Raw genomic sequence first — 16,990 nt, 5'->3', positions numbered from 1 at the left:
CCTTGCCATATCCTTCACTTTTTTGATCCATTTTACTCCTGGAAAGCACAAAAACTGTGAATGTTTTCCAGGAACATTGCTGCACTTCCATATTCAGGCAATAAAAGAGCCAATTCCTTCGATATATTTTACAGTTTTGGCCAGAAAATAAACCATATTTTTAATGGAGAAGGCGGAAGCATGAGGCAGTAATTCCAGGCTCAGTTTTGACAAAAGGAATATTTTCTTGGCTTTGTAACAGAATTTCCTTCTGTGGTAAAGAAAAACAACAAAATCTGGTGTGCTGAACTACACTTTTAAATATGTTTTATCTGTGTGCAGTTCAGTGTCAGTTAAGAGCTACAAAAAATGAGGTTATCCAGCATTTTCCTGCTCAGGAGAGGGGCACCCACCCCTGAAGAAACCCCCTGGGAATGTTTTTTGCACCCCAGGTGGCTCCAGGGCTCCTTGGAGCTTTCTGAGGTGGGAGCATCTGCTGAGAACTGAATATTTTTACTCAAGCTGACACCTTGAAGGGGCAGAGCACCTCCTGCTCTTCCTCCTGGGCCAGTGTCACACATCACCAGGGTGGAGTTTTTGTCATCTTAAAGCTGCCACAGGCAGAGGCCTGGCCATGGCCACCAGTGAGGGTCCCAGCAGCCACCCCTCATGGTGGCCCTCAAACCTGAGCACCTCCCCAGGAACACCTTGAGGTTGGCAAAACCCCTTAAAAATGAACCCAAAACCTTCACAAGGCACAAACCAAGCCTCAAACTGGTGGGTGGAGAAGCCAGATGTTAATTTAGGAGGCAAATCCCTGGTGCCTGGAGAGGATAGAGGGACTTCAAAAGAGAGGTTGAGCACAACCTCCTGCTCTAAAGCATCCTCAGCAGCTGACTCCTTCAAAATACTCATAAATTTAAATATTCATAAACAAAATAATCATACATTAAACCCTAAACCCCTGGAAGGGACCAGTGTTCCCACAGACGCTCTCTCCTCCACAGGATTTCACATCCACGCGGGAAAAGTCAGGAATTAACAACAGGGAAGAGCAAGTTGGGCTTCACATACCAAATTTACTCTTTACATCACAAAAAACCACCAAAACCACCTCGTTTTTCCCATTTTTCCAATTCCCAGCCGCCTTCGGCCCCCACAGGGTTACAGAGTGGAGGATTCCCCAAAGTTCTGTGGTGGCAACAGTAACTCTGTTCCCCATCTGCCTGGGCTTGCAGGAGTTCCTAACATAGTGCAGGAGTGTCCGGTGTCCGGAGCTCCTCCGTGGTGAAACCCAACTCCCTCTTCCTACTCCAAGGTTTTGCGTTGCCTTGGTGTTACAAACAGGTCGCCTCTTGCTCGGGCTCTGCTTTAAAGGAGACCACAGAGCTCCAAAGCCAAGCAGAGCAAAAAAAGCAGGCTCAGATTTTGTCTTTTCTCCACAATTCTGCACAAAACCAGGCCCTCTCTGTGATGTATTGCCATGGGTCAGCTTTGAGAACAATCAGGTGCAAGTGCTCTAGACCTGAATTAAAAAATGTGTAAGAGAGGCTTTCTACTGTTATTCTGGATCTGGTTAAATAAGATTTTAGGTTGCTCTTCCAATCCCAGCACTCACCCAATTCTTCAGGGTGTTTTTAAAAGGCCATAAATCAATGTCATAAACCACTTAAGAGAGAGAGGAGATGTGTGCTCCTCTCTCAGCCTAGGACATAAAATCCTCCTTGGCTACTGCAAAACATTTATTGGTACATTTCTTATGCCTGGAAAGGAAATATAAGTCAGTTTTCTTCACTATACAATCCCAGCAGATCATTTTTCTCAGGGTTATTGGGGTGCAATAACAAGGAAAATGAAGCTTTTAACACAGCAGTTGTTTTAGGATGTCACACAAAGAAGAGGTCACCTACCAGCTCCACTCTCCCGAACCCTCCGACTCCCAGGGTGTCGATGATGTTGAAATCCGACAGTTTCAGGTTGGCAAAGAAGGCAGCTTCGGCTTCGTATCTGGAGGTTTTGAGGCGAAAAAATGGAAATTTCTTAGAGGTGCAAACCTGAGCAGTGTGCGCCGCCGCCCCCGAGCTGTGAGAGCCTGGGCCAGCCTTTACCTGCTGCACTTCCATCTCAGCTCTCAAAATTGGCTTTTAGCTCAGCATTCTGCTGCTCCCGATCCCAGCGTGGCTCTGGAGGGCACAGTTTTCCAAGGGGGAATAGCAAACATCCCTACTGAGGGTGCAAAGCCAACGCCTGGCACCGCAATCCAGCTCCCAAGGCTACAGCTGGGCATGTTCTACCCATCTTCTCCTGGGTGGGGTTTGCCTTTAAAGATTTTGGTGTCTTTAAGGATTTTTGGAAAAGTCTCTCCTAGGAGTTTCTCATATCCACAGGCTGGCAGCAGTTTCTATAAATGTTTATTGGAAGTGGCAGGACCACTAAAGGTCCCTGGAGAGAAATCCCAGCCAGGTTTTATGAAATCAGATCTGATAAGCTGCAAATGCCTGAAATGAATGACTCCAGTCACAGATCAGCATTCCTATAAGGGTATCTTCACTTGTTCTCCTCCTGTAAACCCACTCAGAACAGCCATCCCAAGCCAGGATGTCCCAAAATCCCAATGCTCTCTGTTTATCCCATGGCAAACTGCCCCACAACACCAAGCCCCTGAGTAAGGAAAACACAACTCCAACCCATGCAAGCCTGCCAGAATCAGCTTCCCATGCCTATCCATGACCACGATTCATCCAAAATAGTTCCTTGTTAAGGTTTAGGGTATTTTTAGAAAGGCTTGGAGGGGAAATGGATGAGCAGGATCCACCCCCTCCATCAAATGTGACACTCGGCTGCCGGAGAGTCCGACCTTTGGCTGAGGGTGACTTTATGGGAAAAGAGTTGGCTGGAGGGTGCAGGGCTTCATTTTAGCTGGAAGAGCTTGCAATTAACAGTAGGGCATAATCACTGGAGGCTTTGCTGGTGCAGGGTAACAGCAGTGGGAAGATGAGCCACCATCCCACTGCCACCTGGCCAGCTTTGGGACATTCCGACCCCGATTATTTCATTAACAGCATGAACTGATTTACTGCCAGATTCCCTTCAAGCCACCTCCTCTGCTCTATTTAAAACCTCACTGCCAATGGGGGAGAGAGAGCAAAACTCCATCATTTTCCAAGTGAAAAGGGAAACCTACAAATAGGAGTCAAACAATGTGAAAGGTCACATCATGAAGCCCCAAATCTCAGGCAGCAAAGCACAATTCTCTCCTGGGGGGTGCTGTCAACAAATTACTTAAGCCCTGCTTTATTTTTTATGCTGTCACCAGATCCTGTCTGTGACCTTGCTCCTGATGCATCCGACTTTGGAAGCCAATCAGCACAGAGCCCGCTGTGAACTTGGGATAACCTTGTGTGCCACAGCTGCTCATTGATCCCTTCATGCTCATCACGAGGTGAATGCTGAGTTGGCTCTAAAAAAGGATTTAAATGTCCCCTTTCAAAGCACGGCAGAGCCATCATTTCAGCAGTGACAGAGCAGGGAGCGCCTCTCGTTTCCATGATGAATGTACAGAGCAGTTAAATTCCTTTAATCATTTCTAATTGCCAGGAAGATGAAATTCCAGTGTGGAAAATTTCCTGTCAATACACAAACATTTAAAATTTCAGGGCCAGGGGCACACAATGATTTGGGTTGGAAGGGACCTTCAAGACCATCAGATTCCAACCTCCCTGCCATGGGCAGGGACACCTTCCTGGATAAGGAAGCTGAAATCTTCTGGATTTGAGTTAGAACATGTCAAAAAACTGTATTATTTTGCTTAGAAAAATATTTGGGATTGCTTTCGGAAATCCTTTGGCTAATTCCCTGTCACACTCCTTGGATGTATTGAGCGCATACAAGTGCAGCAAAGCAGATGAGACAAATTGGATACATTTTTTTCTAAATACAGTGCAACAAGCCTCCAAATTCCAAAAGAAATGCCAAAAATATGCAGTGAAATCAAAACACAGGTAAAATCAATCAAACAAGCTCTTCCCATGGCCACTAACAACAGTCCCACTGGAATTCTGTTTTATTCCCTGCTACGAAAGTCCAAGTCCACTTAAACACCAAATTCCTACAAATTAAGTCGTTATGCATTCCAAACCTGCTAAGCTGGAGGATAAATATCTTCAATAAAGAGATGAAAATACAAATATTCCCAAGCTAAATAAGAAACCAGGGGTATGATCCTTCATGCTCCTCATCATGAAGTTTAGAATTACTTCCAAATTCCTGAAGCTGAGCATGCTGCTCCCTGAACAGAAGCTCCCAAGGTTCTGCAGTGTGAGCTCCTCACTTGACAGAATGATGGTAAAAAACATCTGTGATGTTTGATTTTATCACCTCCCAAAGAAAAGAGGCCCTTTCAAGGCACTGGGAGAGCAGTGCTAAGGAATACAGTTGATATATTAATATTTTTCTGTAGGAAAATGTTCAGTTCTGGATCAGGTTAAAGTATCTGCAGCAGTCAGGAATGTTTGGGATATTCACAGGACGGCTCAGGCTGGAAGGGAGCACAGCTGGTGCCACCTCCCTGCTCCAGCAGGGCCATCCCAGAGCACAGGGCACAGCACTGTGTGCACACAGCTCTGCCACAGCCCCAGGCAGGAGAGCCCACAGCCTCTCTGGCCAATGTGTTCAGGGAAGAAGTTCCATAGAACAGAGGTGGGATGAGAGTAGGGACAGTTTGACCCCCACTTGTGCAGGATGAGGTGGGAATAACTCATCCCTTTGTGGGACAAATCCACCTGTGCCAGGGCAGGGTGCTTTTCTCCACTTTTGGAGGTGCCACAGCCTCATGTCATTCCTTGTTAATCAGAAAGGCAGTTTAATTGTAAATCCCAGCCTTATGCCAGTGCTTGGAGACCTTCCAAATAATCAAATGCTTTTCTGACCTCTGGAAGAGTTCAAATTCCTGATTCAATTGATGAGAGGAGTGGTGGGAAGATGCCTTGGAGGTACAAGTGGCATCACAGGCACGTTCAGTGCCACGCTGGAGCTGTGCAGACATGAACAGGCCTGAACTTCCTGCACTGGGATTTCTGGGCTTGTTTATCCCCAGTGGAATTAGCTGTAATTAAGAAAGAGCCTTTCCCTGGGTATTTTGGTGGTTGTGCTGCTCATCCCAGATCAAAATGTCTGGAAAATCATCAATGTCTGGACCTCAGAGAGCAGCACAGGAGATGTCCAGGTCTGAGTTAGGCAGGAGCATCCTGCAGAGCCTCCAAACTCTTCTCCAAGATTTCTTGTGAATCTGAATGGCAGAAACCCCCTGAAACCTCCTCTGGAAGAGCTGGGGCTTGGGAGCACCGCTCTTTTCCTTGCCTCCAATAAAATACCTGTTCCTGATGAGCTGCCTTGCCTCTTGGGCATGGACAGGCACCACGTACAAGACACCAGAGTAACCAGGGAGCTCAGGATGAAATTCCATCTTCCAATATCCCAGTCCTTTGAAATGGCAGTGCAGGAGCCACATATCTGGCCAATGCTGTGCCCACAGGAGAGGAAATCCTGTGGCTCCTCACACTGCTGGAGGTTTCCCAGCATTTAAATGAGCCACTGTCTCCTAGGATGATGATTACTTTGAGGGATTTCAAGCTTTGCCTCCTAGAACTATGAGCAACAACAGAAATAATGAAATAATCGTGTTACCCAGGCAGCTGATAAACAAGAAAATGTGAGGAGCAAAGGTTTGCAATTACCCAACTGCTCAGCTTTGCTGGAGTAGCTCCTGATTCCCATCCTAACTGTGTTGGGAAACATCAGACATCTGTTAGCAAACTGTCATCTCCAGAGAAAACTTGGCTCCTCTCCACCTGCAGGCTGCCAGCCAGCCAGGAATTGCAACTAAATGGGAACCAACCATCCTGATCTGAGCAAATGCCACCAGTTTGGGGGGATAAACCCAGAATTTGGGAGCCTTCCCTACTGACTGACACCGGCCTTGTTTAACAAGCAGACGTTCATTTGTTTTTTTGATCAGCCTGGACACTACCTCACCCATCACTGAGGAAATGCATTTCTCAGGATGGAAATTACAGAATCTCTGCAAAAGCTGGGAAAAGTGGAGCTGCAGCACCTGGATGGTGATGATCAGAGCCAGCCTGCAGGGAGACACAGGTGAAATGAGCCTGAGATCTACAGGTGGGGTGAGGAGGGAAATACATCCCAAAGCTAAACCTTACTTCTGTGTCCACTAAAAGCCCTTATGGTTTTAAGATACAGCAAGATTCTAAAGGGGTTAGAGAATCATGGAATAGTTTGGCTTGGAAAGGACCTTCATGATCATGTTGTTCCAACCACCTTCCACCAGACCAGGTTGTTCCAAACCCTTTCTTGAACACTTCCAAGACGGGGCAGCCACTTTATTTCTTATCAAATGCTGCTTCAGGTGATGGGGCATTTAAAAAAAAAAATGTGTAAAAGAAAGCAAAAAAATTCCCCCAAATCTTCAGTTCTGTGACTATTCTTACTCTCCATCTGCCTGTCCATATTTTAGCTGGGATGAAATGGCCCACCTGGTTCTGGTCCCCAAAGCTCCCCAGATTGGATTTGTGCCATGTGAAGAACACAAATTTGAGTGAAGGTGAATAATGGGAAGTGGCAGGGACATGGCTGGAATTCCCATCACCAGGAGGCTTCATAGTTGAAAGTGATGGAAGGAGGAGCAGATGCAGCAAATGGTGGCAGGGCTGCCACAGCTTCCCTTCCCTGCTGGCTCCAATAACTCCAAAAAGCTCAGGATCAGGTCTTTCCCAGGGATTTGGGGCAACAGGGAATCTAGGAGTAGGTGAAAGTGAAAACAAAAGCACCTCGTGCTGTGTCCACATGAGATGCTGAGCTGTGCCCTGTTTGAGGGGGCTCCGGCAGGGAACAGAGGGGAGCAGGGACAGCCACAGGGCATTGACACAACCAGCAGGATCCAGAGTCTGGGAATGCCTGAAAGCACTGGGAGGCAGTGAGAGCAAATCCCTATTTCTTTGTGGTGTGTTGCCACTCATCCTCTCAGAGGTCCCACCCCAGGTGCAAACCCTTCTTATCCAGCATTGCCTTTGCCTATCAATCCATTGGGTCAGGACTTCTGGGGGGAGATATCCCTTGACAAACCTTTGCAGCAGGAAAAAATGACCAGGGCATGAACCCAACCCTTGTTGGGGAAGTCCAAACCTGCTCTCCAGACTACTCCAGGATGTGAGCACTCCCAGGTCTCCATGGTTTATCTGGAAGGGAATGTTTGCCCTAAAATGCCCCTCGGGCAGAGCAGCAGTGAGAGCAGGGAATAACAATGTCCTGAATGTATGGGAAAGGCCTCTGTGCTCCTTCCTCTGCATTCCACACATCCATGCCCCTCATGATGCACAAACACATCTTTGGGAACTTCCCAAAGATCCTTTCAGGAAAAGCTGGCATTGGGAAGAACAATGATTCTGAGGAAAAGCCCAGCTCTTTGCCTGTTTTCCTGTCCATCACAAGCATTACAGAACAGCTGAACTCATTCTCAGCTCTGTCACATCACTGCCATTTATGAGCTCGCTCACAAATTCAGATCCCAAATTTATTCCAGGGTATTTCCACCAATAATTCCTGCCTGGGATTAGCTACCTTAATGCCAGTCCAGTCCAGGGAGGGATGGATGCTCTGGTGCTACCCACTGATGCTGGCTGCTCAGAGAGGATTTACCTCCAGATGAGGATTTGCTGCCCTGCCCCAAGGAAGACCAAGAAGGAGAACATCAGACTCATCTTCTACTCTCAAAGTTTTTTTTTTTTTAAATTGCAAGCCACACCAAAAGAGTGGAAAGATGGATCTGTGGATGGATCCAGGACAAACAGATGGGAATAATAACCCAGGTATTCCTTAGGTCAGGTGTCCTTACAGCCCATCCTTCTGAGGTGGCTTTAACTCCTGACTTAGCTGCTCCTCTCACTGCCTTCCACATCTGACACCTTCAAAAATCCAAACCAAGAGCCTTTTCTTTGGGATTTTTAAAAGCCATGTGCTGGTGGTTCCCCTGGGTTTGAAGCTGCAGCTGCAGGGAATATTGCATGGAAAAGAAAGGCTGGATTTCTTTTCAAGTCCATGTTTTCAGGGCTGGGAATTTCTCTCAGATGCCCCTGCACCTGAACTTACAGCATTTCACATCAGGAGAAAATTGCACACTCCCTGCTTTAGATTTTCTTACAGAAAGGGAGCTTTGAGTGACAGTTAAACCAGACATTAAAGCCATTGCATCTCCAACTTCCTCTGGAAGGGGAAGGAGATCTGAAATTAAAAATATAGGGTTAGAAACCTCACAGGTTTATTTGTCCCATCTCCTTTTTTAAAAGCAAATCACTTTCCAGTGAGAGCTCAGCACCACAAAAATTATGTTGTGCTGTTGCAGCAAGCTGAGCTCATCCCAAGTTGGTTCAGTAGTTAAACAAAGAGATTTGTTGGAATTATGGGGCTTTGAAGACTTGGATGTTGCACACATCTCAACCAGAATTTTAACTGAACACAGGGAAATGCAGCCAAAGCAGCTCAGAAAGTGCTTCTCCTCATCCAGGCTCTTTGAAAAGTCTGGATTTTCTGAAGTGAGTTTTGTTGAAGCCCTAAACGTGCCAAGAGATTGGTGATACCTCATGAAATATGTTGTACTGCTGGGTTCAGTGCCTCCCACCCCACAATGGGATCTCATCTGAGAGAAAACCCCTTCAAATGCAAGTGTCACCCTTTTTTTCCCAGATATTAATGTGGGATCATCTCCTCTCATAACACAGAGAAGTGTATCACTCCCTTTAAAGCTCACAACAGTCCCCTGGAGCCTGAACTCCCAAAATCCCAACCCTCCACTTCCCAGTTTCAGCACCCACATTGCAGAATTGTCCATTACACATCCACGGTGATGGGCCAGAAAAAGCCACAATTTTAGTGGAAGAGACAAAAAAAACAGGTTAGAAAATGCCAACTGATGGAAACTCCACAGAGATCTGAACCCAAGTGCTCTCAGGTGGGTTTTTAGGGAACAAAGTCCTTGATTTTCTCTGGAAGTCACAGGGAGGTCACCATGGAAATATTTATTTGTTTTCCAGATGTACATGTTCCTCCTGAACTCCTAAGAAAACAGCTCCATGCTTCCAACAGGACTCTCCCCACCTCCTTCTCTGGGAAGTGCTGGAATCAGCTCTGGGTAAAACAACATTTGTACTACTCTTCATGCCAAAATGTCCTGAAATAGTTCAAACAAGACACCCTACAGAATAGTCTGATTAAACCCCCCAGATTTTAATCCATTTTAATTAAAAGGGGTGGAGGGAGGATGTGGAGTATTCCTTCCTCTGGTGGAGTTTCCTGTTCTGTGCAGTATTAAAAGATATTGCTTAAGGATGGGGGTTGTTCCTTCTCTTTTCCCTCCCTTTTTTCTGGTCTCTTGTTCTAACTCTGGATGATTTTAGCTGGAGGCCAAAGAAATGCCTCATACCACATTCCATCCTGGCCCAGTGAACAAACTGCTAAGGAAAAGCAGAAGATCTCTCACAGCACCTCAAGCACTGCGCTCGCACCTTGACAACCTCATTTCAGTCCAATGAACAGAATATTAGATCTAAAATGGAAGAGCAGTAAGATGTTATTTATCAACAGCCAAATAAATTCATATTCAAATAATGGATTCCTGGGGAAAATTGGGCTTTAAACCCCCAGATTCAGCAGCTGCATCTTGGGTGTACTCAGCATTTCTGTGGGAGCACTCACCCCCCAACTCCTAAAGGAATAATACAAAGGCAGTGGAAAAGAAACCTCCCACAATGATCTTTAAAGCCCTTGAATAATTTAGAAGGGGAAAAAAAGGTGTATTTTGGTCAGGAAGGAGACAATTCCCTGAATTCCCTCTTTTCTCCTCATTAGTTTCAGATTCAACAGTTTGGATCCACAGGCAATAAAATCTCTTTGGAAAAGAAGGCATCAAGGATTTTTCCTTTCACTTTTCTGCCTGAATTCAGAGGCAATACCTACAGATCCCTTGGGGATTTTTTTCCTCTGGAAAACACCAAGGGGAGCCCAGGCCACTGTGGATAATAAGGAAAACAAGAATTTTGCATTAAAATTCCAAATGAACTCTGCAAGGGCAATAAATCCCAGCTACCAACCTGGATTCCAAGGTACCATTGAACAACACCAAAGGTATTTTAGGGCAAGTTGTTGGAATTCATTGGGAAAGAGCTTTGGTTCCACCCCTGGAAAGCCAGACATGATCTCAAGGAAAGCTCAGCCTAATTACAGCTTGAAATTGCTCAGATCACAGTTGTGCTCTATGAAATTGCAAAGTGCTAATTAGACCCAAGCACCCCCAAAGTGGCTCAGCTGAGCACATCAGCTCCAAGGAGCCTTTTTGCCTCCAGTCTCCAGGCAAGACCTGCACGGGGAAAGGTCACCATGGCAACAGTGATGCTCACATTAAAAGGACGTGGTTGCAGCTTTCTCCTCTTAAATTTTTTAAGGAGTGTGTGCAACAGATCAATACATTGATGATGTCAGACACATTTATTTGTCCAACTTGCTGTGTTTGCCAATTATTGTGCATTTATTCAAGTCCCAGGAGATTCAGGCAACGCTGTCTGTGTTTTGCCCTCTGTTCTTTTTTCCAATGGCCCAAATCCTCCAGGAGAAAATCCCTTGTATGAGGGAGAGTGCTAAGAGGCAGAGCTCTACCTTGAGAGAACTTGTATTCCCACTCCAAGGGCTGCTGAGGGCATTTCATGGAATCACAGAATGGTTTGGAATGGAAGGGACTCCAAAGCTCATCCAGTGCCACCCCCTGCCACGGGCAGGGACACCTTCCACTATCCCAGGCTGCTCCAAGCCCCAAAGTCCAACCTGGCCTTGGACACTTCCAGGGATCCAGGGGCAGCCACAGCTGCTCTGGGAACCCTGTGCCAGGGCCTGCCCACCCTCCCAGGGAACAATTCCTTCCCAATATCCCATCTGACCCTGTCCTCTGGCACTGGGAAGTCATTCCTTGTGTCCTGTCCCTCCATCCCTTGTCCAAGGTCCCTCTCCACTCCCCTGGAGCCCCTTCAGGCACTGGAAGGAGCTCTGAGGTCTTCCTGGAGCCTTCTCTTCTCTGTTTCTGCAGCCTCTTCCAAATCACAGGATCCCAGGATGGCTGAGGCTGAAGGGAGCTCAGTGGGCAGCTGGTGCCACCTCCCAGCTCCAGCAGGGCCATCCCAGAGCACAGGGCACAGCATTGTGTGCACACAGCTCTGCCACAGCCCCAGGCAGGAGAGCCCACAGCCTCTCTGGCCAATCTGTTCAGGGCTGGGCACTGCCCAGGGAAGAAGTTCTGCCTCCTGGCCAGGGGGAATTGCTGCCATCAGGCCCTGCCCGTGCCTCTGGTGCCATTGCTGGGCCCCCGGAGCAGAGGCTGGGCCCTGCTGGGAGCCCTCCCTGCAGCCAGGGCCAGCCAGGCCTGAGGGCCCCTCTCAGCTGGGGCTCCTCTCCAGGCTGAGCAGCCCCAGCTCCCTCAGCCTTTCCTGGGCACCGAGATGCTCCAGGCCCTTCCTCAGCTGCGCAGCCTCCGCTGGCCCCGCTCCAGGAGCTCCCTGGCCCTGCTGTGCTGAGGAGCCAGAGCTGGACACAGCACTCCAGAGCTGCCTCCAGGGCTGCCCACAGGGGCAGGATCCCTCCCTGCCCTGCTGGGAATGCTCCTCCTGCTGCCCCCAGGATGCCATTGGCCTCCTTGGCCCCAGGACACTCTGCTGCCTCAGGGACAGCTCGGTGTCCCCCAGCACCCCCAGGACACTCTGCTGCCTCAGGGACAGCTCGGTGTCCCCCAGCACCCCCAGGACACTCTGCTGCCTCAGGGACAGCTCGGTGTCCCCCAGCACCCCCAGGACACTCTGCTGCCTCAGGGACAGCTCGGTGTCCCCCAGGTCCTTCCCCACCGAGCTGCTCCAGCAGGTCCCCCCAGCCTGTGCTGGTCCCTGGGGTTGTTCCTGCCCAGGTGCAGGACCTGCATTCCCCTTGCTCCAAGGGGATCCATGTGTGACAGGATTTGGAGATGCTGCTGTAGTAGGTGGGTGAATGACATCTTCTTACTCCAGAGGGTCCCCTGCAATTCCCACACATCATCAGGGAGAGTCTCAGAACCAAACTTCCCAAAGTATCCCTGCAAAACCCTCAAGGATTTATCCCTCTGGCCAGAGCCCTCCAGCTGTGCTGGCACTGCTGGTGGAAGCTGTTCCATCTGGCATTTTCCATCCTAATTTACTTGGGAAAAAAGAGGTGACATTTAAGAGGAAGACAGGAAGGAGCGGAATATCACATAAAATCCTACTGGAGGAGTGGGAGCAGGCAGGAAGCAGATTTTCCCTCACAAAGCAAGCGCATGCGCACACAGAGGGGTTTGGTGCTCCCCTTGTTCACTCTGGCAGACAGATGGAAATGTGGGAAGAGCTCACTGAACCTGGGATCCACATAACCAACCCCATCCTGGGATCTCCCTTCTTAAAAAAAAAAAAAGTCTTTTTTTTTGAGTTATGTGCTGAGATTTTGCTTTGGAAAAACATTGCTTTGGAAAACAAAATCAACAGCTTGGGCCATGCAGGTCCTTTTGGCTCCACACTGGATGGACTCTGCAGAGGCAGGAAGAGTTCAAGAGCTCCACACAAATAATCTTTACCTGGCAAAAGCCAGGAAAAGGAAGAAGAAAAAAGGTCCATTTGGAGAAAATCTGGAGAAGCAGGAAAATCAAAGCACCTGTGCCTGCACAAACATCCAAGAAAGGTCTAAGTGTGAAGAGCAGGAGAATTAGAAGGTCTCAGCCCTCAGGAAGGTTATTTTGGGATAGGGGAATGGCAGGGCCATCTCTGGGATGACAGAATTGCGCCCCCAGAAGATGCTGGAGACAGGAAGGCTACACCAAACAGCCTGTCCTAAAAGAAGAGTAATTTATTGTGCTAAATCAGGTTAACAAAACAAATTATCAAGATCAACTGTAGATGGAAATTCTAATGCAAACAAGGAAGGAGAGTATTAGGATGAGGTTTCTGGCAACCCAAGGGATGAGCAGGGTGGCTGTGATCTGGTTTGGCTTGTAAGGGACCTTCAAATCATCATGCGATGGGCAGGGACAATTTCCACTTGCTCCAAGCCTTGTCCAACCTGGCCTTGGACACTTCCAGGGATTGGGCAGCCACAACCACATGATAGATAAGAAAAGATAAGCCAGGCCAAATTCAAAGTCCTACCCTTCTTCTTGTAAGAGAAAAACCATGATGTGCTATGACCTAACACTGCTGGAGAGAGGTTTCATATAAAAGCACCACTTTGAAAGTCACAAAAGGGAATTCGAAGAGCAGCTGAAAGAGCTGATGTGGAGAATTAAATCTCAGCGGTGGCACGTGGGGATCTGGACACAGCAAACACACCTAGCATGGATGTAGGAGAGGCCAGCAGGAATTTGGAGCGGCTGAGTGGTAGCAGGAACCAGGATATTAAAAGCAAGAGCACCCTTCAAATATTAAGTAATTTCAAATAAATCAAGTAAGAAGAAAGAAAAAAGAACCAAATCATGTCCAGTTGAAAGGAAAAACACCGTAAGACAGAACAAAAAAGGCAAATAACAACTTCAAAAGTCTTCAAATAATAAAATCTTCCTGACCACAGAAGCAGCACGAGCCTGACCATGGGCTGTAGAGACCCTACAAAGACACTCTGGAAAGAGCCCACCGAGGAGAACAAAGCCATGTGAGAGATGCTCAGTGCACTTTTTACCCCTGGGCTCAACGTGGAAGGTCTTGGGAAAGCCTCCCAGCACATCTTCCTTCCCAGGGAAGCTCCAGGGGAACCCCATTGAAGTGTCAGGAGGGGACCCAAGTCGACCAAGGGACCAGATGGGCCTCCTCCAGCACTTCTGTGTGACCTCCAGGATGGAAGTGGCTTTTTGATGGGATCCAGAGCCCTCTGGTCCCCTAAACCCAACATCTGTCCTAACAGAAGCACTTGACACATGGATAAATTGGAGTTCTTTGGGGAAGAGCCAAGGCGCTTCCCAAGCTACCGAAGCTCTTTGAAGGAGTCCCCAGCACATGGGAAGGAGAGATCTGGATACAGTTGGCTTGGATTTCCTAACGGCATCTGAGGAGGTTTGAAAGGCTCTTACAGAAAGGATATAAGAAGAAAGGTCTGTGCATTGATTAAACCAAAAAAAGTTCAAAATAGGAAATGCATGGCACATTTTCCTAATGGAGGGAGGCCAGCAGTGCTCAAATCCTTCCTGCTGAACATCATTAGGGATGAACTGGAAAAACAAGGAGAAGAAGTAAAATGACAATATTGGTCAAGGATATCAAACCATCAAAACCAGCAAACAAAAGCCTGAGGTGAAAAACTGAGCAAGGAATTAAAGACATGGAGGGACAAGGTAATACCTACACTTGAAATCCTGTAGAATGAAGTGAGGGGGGAAAAAACCCTGCATAAAAAGGTGGTGATGGTCATTCATCCACCTTTACTGCCCTCACCTCAAAAGCTAAGGAGTAAGGTTGGAAAAGATACTGGAAGGTGGGGAGCAAGGATCTGGACTGGATTCTGGGCTAGGGGAAAAGACAACTCTGCCAGGAGACGATCAAAGTTGAAAAGGTCATGGAAAGCAGCTGTGCAGATTCAGGGAAGAGAAATCCACCAAGGAACGCTCAAGCAGGAAGTGCCCGAGTCCCAAATCGCAGGACACCAGAGGCTCCCAATTAATAAATCAATAATGACCTCTTTGCTCTTCTCCCATTTCTAGACAACTGCTGGAGGACATGGGCAGAGACAGCACCCAGCTGGATGCACTGAGGCACTTCCAACAGATCTGCACAGAACTGGGATAAACTGGGAAACTCAAGACCCCTCCTTGTAGTATATAAGGACATTAAAACATAAATTGTTTTCCAGCCTGCCCTGGAAACTGTTTGTGTCTGACATGGTGAGACAGGAGCTGCTCAATCTTACAGCTTGTCTTGACCAGATAAAAGGAAGTTCTTATCAGGCTTTTATTTATTTAACACATGGCAGCCAGGCAAAAACAGAATTCTCACTGTTCTGCTGTGCTGAAATTCACCCGCAGGACAAACTCCCAAGTGCTCTGACAACACTGGAATATTATCCTGTGCTAGCCAGGAAGGGATAGAAAAGCAAGCAACCAAACAAACCACCTGAACTCACAGGGCTTGTTTTTTTTTATCTCAGATAACTCCTTCACTGGGAAAGGGATGGAAGCTGGCTCAGATGGGGAATCCAGGCACCAACTCCTGCACATCCCAGCAGTTCAACATCATTCCTGCTCTTCTGATGGAGCACAGTATTTCCTAAAACACTTCCCAGGCACTCAGCTCAGTTTGGAGAAGGGCTTGTGCCATCCCAGGAACTGAACTTGCATGGATGAGGGCTCCCCCAAAACCTCTCCAAGCCACGCTCCTAACACTGGAATCTCCGGAAAATTCAATGGAATACAGGCACAGCAGCAGGTCTGGGGTGGGGAACACAGAGGGGACCAAGGGCTCCAGTACACAGCACCAGGAGCAGCTCACAGGACAGCAGATCAAAAGCAATGAGCTTCCTGAGGCTCCCTTAGCATCCCTTTGAAGGTTCCTATCCCTTATCCAGCACTTTCCCATATTTCCACTGGGGGGCAGGAATATTCCACGTTTCTAAGGACGACCCTTCAGCCCATTGCCACACACCCTTAAAGCAGCCCGAGGAAGGCCCGGCCTTTGGGGACATTCGTGTGCTCCTCCACACTCATTTGGTTTTTGTCCTGCTTTTATGGAGCAGCTCTGTTTTTCAAAAACATCCTAATTATTTTCATCAAACAACTGCAGCATTCACAGTTTGTCCCCACAGCCATGCCTCCCCTCCCAGTGCCCCTCTGCCTCCCTGCATCACCTGCAGCCCTCCAGGGTCCCCTAATCTGCTGACATGATTTTTCTGTAGGTAGCACAGGTATACTGGAATTCCATATGTTTGCATGGAGCAGGAGATTTACATCCTCACTGCTTCCTCAGGAGACAACAAAACTTATAAAAATATTTCTGGCTGGGAGTGTGGATGTGCTGGAGGGCAGGAAGCTCTGCAGAGGCATCAGGACAGGCTGGATCCATGGGCTGAGGTTCAGCAAGGCCAAGTGCTGGGTCCTGCCCTGGGGTCACCCCAAGCCCTGCAGCTCCAGGCTGGGGCAGAGGGGCTGGAAAGGGCCCGTCAGGAAAGGCCCTGGGGGTGCTGTGCCAGCGGCTGGACAGGAGCCCAGGGGGGCACAGGGGTCCCTGGGCTGGCCCTGCTGAGGGACCTCGAGGGCTGGGTCCAGTCCTGGGCTCTGAGAGCCCTGGAGGGGCTGGAGCGTGTCCAGGGAAGGGAACGGAGCTGGGGAAGGGGCTGGAGCCCCAGGAGCAGCTGAGGGAGCTGGGAAAGGGGCTCAGCCTGGAGCAAAGGAGGCTCAGGGGAACCTTCTGGCTCTGCACAACTCCCTGACAGGAGGGGACAGCCAGGGGGGGTCGGGCTCTGCTGCCAGGGAACAGGGACAGGACAAGGGGAAACGGCCTCAAGCTGTGCCAGGGGAGGCTCAGGTTGGACACCAGGAGGAATTTCTCCATGGCAAGGGAGCTCAGGCCTTGGCAGGGGCTGCCCAGGGAGCTTTGGAGTCCCCATGCCTGGAGGTGTCCAGGGAAGGGCTGGACGTGGCACTCAGTGCTCTGGGCTGGGGACAAGGTGGGGATCAGGCACAGCTTGGACTCCATGGGCTGGGAGGGCTTTTCCAGCCTCAGTAATCCTGGGATTCTGTGACAGTCTTGCAGAGCTGACCTGGTTACCTCTGGCTTGTATTGTCTATCTATTGACTGTCTTTATGAGTAAAAACTCTCATCAAGAGTAGAATAAAATTGATTTAATGCCTCTCACAATTGGACATATGGCAGTTCCTGGAGGGGTCACACTTAAGGTTGATCTGCTTGAGAGAGTTTAT

At 48.5% G+C, this 16,990-nt stretch overlaps 1 protein-coding gene across 3 annotated transcripts in view; it reads right to left on the bottom strand.

Moving 5' to 3' along the window:
* Window positions 1-16,990, bottom strand: part of PRKG1 (protein kinase cGMP-dependent 1) — a 363,030-nt gene that overhangs the window by 24,560 nt on the left and 321,480 nt on the right. For 2 of the 3 annotated variants that reach the window (XM_058840756.1, XM_058840755.1), the window contains exon 10: window positions 1,890-1,986. In XM_058840756.1, the coding sequence (XP_058696739.1) occupies window positions 1,890-1,986 (97 nt within the window). Of the gene's footprint in view, window positions 1-1,889; window positions 1,987-2,087; window positions 2,556-16,990 lie in introns of those variants that run through there. The other variant, XM_058840757.1, reaches the window with a different exon arrangement.

Source organism: Poecile atricapillus, chromosome 6, assembly GCF_030490865.1.
Source record: "Poecile atricapillus isolate bPoeAtr1 chromosome 6, bPoeAtr1.hap1, whole genome shotgun sequence".
NCBI classification, from domain to species: Eukaryota; Metazoa; Chordata; class Aves; order Passeriformes; family Paridae; genus Poecile; species Poecile atricapillus.
This window is presented reverse-complemented; position numbering and strand designations above follow the sequence as displayed.